Source organism: Penaeus monodon, chromosome 42, assembly GCF_015228065.2.
Source record: "Penaeus monodon isolate SGIC_2016 chromosome 42, NSTDA_Pmon_1, whole genome shotgun sequence".
In the NCBI taxonomy this organism is placed as follows: domain Eukaryota; kingdom Metazoa; phylum Arthropoda; class Malacostraca; order Decapoda; family Penaeidae; genus Penaeus; species Penaeus monodon.
The window spans coordinates 6,651,458-6,657,607 of NC_051427.1; the positions used below are offsets into that span (position 1 = coordinate 6,651,458).

Below are 6,150 nucleotides of genomic sequence, written 5' to 3' on the forward strand. Positions count from 1 at the left end.
CGAGAGTGAAGGGAAGGAAGAGGAAAGTGGGGGTAGGAGAAAAGCCCATGCAAAACTAGTTGAGCCGAGGGCCTCATTTTTTTATTTATTGAAATTTTTCTGCCTCTTCAGCATCTAGAGTCATCAGCGGCGTATTCAAAGTGCAGCAAACAAAACAGGTCTTTTATATATATATGTTTTTTTTTCGCCAACTTTTACATTTTTGGCGCTAACTTACGTCTTTAAGAAAAAGACATCCAACATAGCTGTTAAGGAAAAAACTATACTGAAAGGGATAGGAAAGGCGTGGCAAGGAGGGAAGGGTATTTCCAAAGGGTACAAGGGTATAGCCACCAAAACAAAGGTCTGGAGAAGAGACCCTACTACTACTACTACTACTACTACTACTACTACTACTACTACTACTACTACTACTACTACTACTACTACTACTACTACTACTACTACTACTACTACTACTACTACTACTACTACTACTACTACTACTACTACTACTACTACTACTACTACTACTACTATTATTCGTCCACCACTAGTTTCAGTAGATATTCAGGGATGGAGGAATCAATATATGCATTTAGACAATCTTTATGTATCTGAAATAACTATGTTGATGCATCTTCCTAAAAATATTTCTCATTTATCAAATATTTTCATATACCATTTCTTGTAATTCTACAATTTTTTTTATTATGGTTTTATCCTTTTTATAATTGTATAAAGTTACAATATTTATCTTTATCCTCATTTTCAAAGGGTAATCAAAAGGGTAATTCCTGGGATACCAGTTTATGAAAAAAAAAAGTTTCCTCGTACATATACTATAACACATGGAAAGAGAGATCATAAAAAATAATGGAAACTGATTAAACAAGAATCACAAGGCAGCGGAAAGTGTATACGACAAAGCGGTTAAAAAAAGGAGAATGGAGCAAACAAAAATAGACAAACAAGGGGAAAAAAAAGAACACAGTAACTAACGCACGATTGGATAATGTTGAGAAATTTAAAAAAGAAAATGGAGGTGCGAAGAGAAAGTGAAACTAAAATAAACATGAAATAATTTGCAAAGAAAGTGATCTCTAAAGATGAATGGCATAAACTAAAAGAAAATAAATATAACCAAGTGAAGAGAACAAGACAAAAAAATGGGAAGGGCGAGGAACGACGTAAGAAAAAATCAAGTAGAAAAAAAACGAAATTAAAGATTTATGAGGAAAGAAAACGAAGCACATTGAAATGGAAAAGAAAATCAAGTGAACAGATGATGAAGATGAAACAATAAAAAGAAAAATCGAAAAATTTCTCCTCATCCTTCACATCCTACACACTTCATCCTCCTCCTTATCCTTACCCCCTTCTTCCTTTCCTTTCCTCTCTCCCCCTATCTCTCTCTCTCTCTCTCTCTCTTTTCCTTCAACTTCAATCCTTCAATCCTTATTATCAGAGATTCAGGAGCTTCGGAATCGCCTCAAAAGGATTCGTGAAGAGGGTGAAAAAAGGACCGAATCCTACGTAGTGCTTCACAAGGATCTGTGCGTAGTAGATGTATCCTTCGCTGCCCACGATCTTCGCCATGGTGGCCGGACCTAAGGGAGAAAGGGACTGGAGTGAGTGAGGGCCAAAGGGGTAAGGGCAGGGGAAAAAGAAGCGGGAGGGGGAGGGGCAGGGGAAAAAGAAGGGAAGGAGTAGGGAGAGGGGCAGGGGAAAAAGAAGGGAAGGAGTAGGGAGAGGGGCAGAGGCAGGGGTGTCGTGAACCACGGTTTTCGCCGTGACCACGACAGTGAACTGTTACTCCCTCTCACCTTTCACTCTCCCGCAGGCCATATGAAAATCAAAAACTTGGAAAAATGTCACCGCTGGAAGAAAAAGAACGTTTATCAAACGGGGGTGAGGATGCTCACCCTTTACCCCGAGGCTCCACACAACCTGCATAAAAACGGGGAAAAACCCGCGGCTCTACCCCCCCTTTTTTACCATTAATTGTATTTTTGTTTGTTTTAAACTTTAATGTTTTATTTTATATTCCTATTCATGCCCAAACCAAGACAAAGAATGAGCAAACTAACGAGGAGGCAATTTATATTTTACCCCTTTAACTTCAGTATTATTATTTTAGTTCTTTTACTTTCTTTACATGTTTTTTTTGCAAATTTTTTAAAGATTTTTTAAGTAATAAAAAAAAACTTCCCCGCCTGAATTACATTTTCGCGCCAGGGAACTATATTCGAACACGAGAAAGGCGTGACGGGGGCTTTTGTCGTGGTTCGCCAAGGGGACTTTGTTCTCGCTGTTCAGTAGTATTTTGCCTTGGAACCCCGGAATGGCCTCCTTTCCTAGAAAGCTAGGGGGTGTGGGATCTCTGGGAAATTTAAAGGTAACAGGAGAGATTCGTGCTCTTGTAGAGAAACAATTGATAATAAGACCGGTGCCTCAAAGTGATTTTTTAAAACTCTGTTCTTGGGTTTTCTTAGTGTTTTATTTTAACGTTGTGTTCTAGCTCTTTTAGTGTGTGTTTTAACTTTCCCCTTTGTTCTTATAGTGTTTTAATTGTTTTTTATGTTCTGTTCTTTCGGTGTTTTTAACGATTTTTTTTTCCGTGTTATTTTACTCCCTTTTGTGTTTTAATGTCTCTTAATAAACGAATTTGTGAAAAGTTTTGTCATATGCCTCCAGACTTTTACGCTGTGAATTGGAAGACAAGTATTTAAAGGGTTGTAAACCGGGGCTGAACGGCAGATAGTCATTAAGCAGTGAATTCAAAACCTCGGCATCATATTGGGGTTTGGGAGTTTCCCCCCCCACAACGTCTCCTCTCGGCTGAAGCACGCTTACCGACTCTTCACACTACACTTGTACTCCTCCTCTCTCTTTCTCAACACACTCACACCTACGTTTTCCCTCCTTTCCTCACACCCTTTCCCTTTACACTACCATCTAAACCACCGAACATTTTCGTTCCATTTCGTTAACTAAATTTTTGGTTTGGGAGTTTTTTAGTTTCTCTTAGCTTTGGCGAAGTTCTTTTATGTTACCGATCAAATACAGGGCAAAAGAAGGGGGGGTGAAGGGGGGGGGGGGGAGGGGGGTGGGGAGGGGCCAAAGGAGGGGAGGGCGAAGAGGGGCAAGGTGTAATCTGTAAGTCTACGTGTGTGAAAGGTACCTTGGAAATAAACGTATGACCGAGGATAAGCGCAGAAAAATGACGCCTAGGTGCTGACACCCGCTGCCTAGTTCCAAAAAATGCAGTTGGATTGGAAGGAAGGTTTGCAACAAAAACATATCAAACGCAATAAAAAACAGCTGCATCAATATACACTAGTTCATGCTGCACGAAGGAATACATGAGTTCCATATCAGCCATAAATGAAATAACAGTTCTTGGTCCTATTTTATTCTTAGTATTTCAAACTGAATGAAAAGGGGGGAGGGGGGGGATGAAGAAATTGACCATGGGAAATTTTCCAAAATGAGAAATTAATCCCTAAAGTTTAAAAATAAAAAAGTATACCAAAGATTTTTAAAAAATGTAAATAAAAAGGAAATGTACTTCGAATAAAGAGCAATGTCACTAAAGCAAATTACTTACTAAATATCATAAACGAAGTAGCCCGGAATGCAGCACCAGAACAACAGAAGCTGTGATTTTTAAAAAGAGGGACGAAGACGACTGCAAACATGATGGCCATGAGAGTGAACGCAGCTTGGCTCCATGGCAATGCTGCGCTGGTGTCCCTGTCTTGGGCGTAGAAAATCCGTGACCATTTTCTTTGACGTGGGAAGGAGAGAAATGAGGGCGGTTGGTTTGGAAAGAGGGAAGGGAAGGGGAACGGGGGATGGGGGTGAGCGGGAAGGGAAGAAAGTGCGGGGGAATAAAATGGAAGAAGGGAGGAGGAGGGGAGGAGGGAGAGGGAACGGCTGAAGGAAATCAACAATCATTCCTTTACTTTTAAACCTTCCTAAGCTCCCATCATCTGTTTACCTCCCATCCTCTACACCAAAATCTCTTGAACATTACTAATCAAATAGGGGGGAGGGGTAATCTCAACGTATTTAACTTTCCTCCATGGACGTCATTACTTCCTCTGTGCTAATTAGAACTAAAAAAATAACACTAACATATAATTTACTACTGCCACTCTCGGACCGAATCGACTGCATGGTCATGGATCCGTCCGTTTCCTTCCCGGCATCGCATCGTCTTCATCAAACATCTGAAAAAAAAAAATCTTTTTGAGATTCAATCTCGTAGGAACGAGACATGTATGTGTAATATGGCATATAATTCCTCTTGAAGTGAAAAATATAGAATTCTAAAAGGATATATTATTCGAGGATTTTACCAAAATCAAGGTCCAGGACAGTAATTCTAAACATCTTACTCTTGCTCTATTTTTTTTTTTTTTTTTTTTTTTCTTTTTTGCAAATGTTGAAAACGGAGGATGCGGTGAAGCTAGATCACTACCACCAAAGCAACAGACACCGGTTGACCTGGAAACTACCCTTGGGAAGTTACTTGGTTGAAAGGAATACCAAGCATGAGGCAAGTGGATGGCAGATGACCTATTCCTCGCCTCTTAAAATCAAGTCAGTTCATGCCCTGGCACAGTGGTCCAAGAAACCATTTCTTGGCCAAATAAAAAAATGTCCTTATGGTTTAAGAATATGGTAAATGGAAGCCATACAGCGGGTGTTATCATCGGTGTATTTTTTAATACGCAAAGTGTCCTACTAAGATATTAAACTTAAAGTTTATGAGGAAATTTTAGAAAATCAAATCGATAAAATGATATACATGCGAAAGCTTCACATATAATATTTGTTACATATAAAAATGTTGCATATTTATTGAATTTATACTATACTAATATCAAAAAAAACACCAATATCTCACACGGATAGGTCGAGGTGTGTTTTTTGTGCATAGATGAACTTGCCGCAATAATTTAAACTCTGAAAAGCAAGTTTAAATAGGTGCCAAATCCGCCACCGTTCAATTGCGAACACATTTTGTGATGGAAGTTTTGAATTTCCCACCAAGCCCATGTTATGGATACCCCGTATCATCAAGCGAATGTTCACAGGCGCGTTTTCTATGCGGTAGCGGTGCTCACCTCCCTGAGGGATCATCCGATTTTCTTCAGTATTCAACAATCTTGTCCAAAGGGATGAATTGTATGGATTGTATGAATATATCTGGAAAGGGAAAATTTAAACCTGTATTTCCAAATATTTATCATATTTGAAAAGTCTTATACGGTCCGATATTTGAATTTTTATAATATTTCCCCTAATTTTCTCTGAAATAAAGAAAACTTGTATAAAGAGTAAATAACATTTATTCCTTGGTTGATGTTTTTCCAACTATTATTTTTTTTTTTTTTTTTTACTGATGGAAAAAGTAACTAGAAGAATAATTATAACAAATATCTGGCAGAAAGTAAAGAACAAAATTTTGACAGTTTAACAAACAAATTAAAAATCATCAAGCGGCAATAATCATCGTACTATGAGAAACAAGGAAAAATATTTGCGAGATGAATATTCTTAGACGCTGGACTAAAGAAGTAGAGACAGAGAACGAATTTGATATAAAGCAGACTGAGAGGACCAAAAAGGGGGAAAACAGAGGAGTTGAGGAAGAACTGTTCAGGAGATCAGCTTGCCTATGCTGTGCAATGAAACTGTGGGAGTGTGGGAAAAAGGCTGCTGCTAAATTATGTAAAAAGCTTTCTCTCGCGTCTCCAACTCGACCAACAAAAATATTAAAAAAGGTTTAAATTCAGAGTCGCAGCATCAGTGGAAAATCGAGCAGCTGAAGAAGGCCTCTCCTCTCCTCCCCCTCTCCCCTGGCGGTGAATCGGTCCTTACTTGGGCGATACAGAGAAAGGGGGGAGCGGTTCCGGGAAGGGTGGCGGGCGGGGGGCAGCGGCTGGAAACCGAGCAACGCCAAGAGTCACCATGACCTCTCGGTCGTGTGGCTTTTGCATGGGCGGGTTAAAGAGATGTACCGCGCCGGTCCCATTCAATTTCGGCCTCGGCTCTTACGCGTTACCCGGACGGTGACCCCCCCCCCATTTTTGATTTCCACGATGCTATGTGCTTGCATGTAGCTTCGTGGGCCATCCCCACCCTCTCTTTATAATTTTG

The 6,150-nt window shown here is 39.7% G+C and overlaps 1 protein-coding gene across 1 annotated transcript in view; it reads right to left on the reverse strand.

The window, feature by feature from the left end:
* Positions 1-773: 773 nt before the first annotated feature.
* Positions 774-6,150, reverse strand: part of LOC119598972 — a 30,261-nt gene continuing 24,884 nt past the window's right edge. Inside the window, exon 4 of the mRNA XM_037948705.1 lies at positions 774-1,589. Within this exon, the coding sequence (XP_037804633.1) occupies positions 1,444-1,589 (146 nt within the window). The 3' untranslated portion in view covers positions 774-1,443. The remainder of the gene's footprint in view (positions 1,590-6,150) is intronic.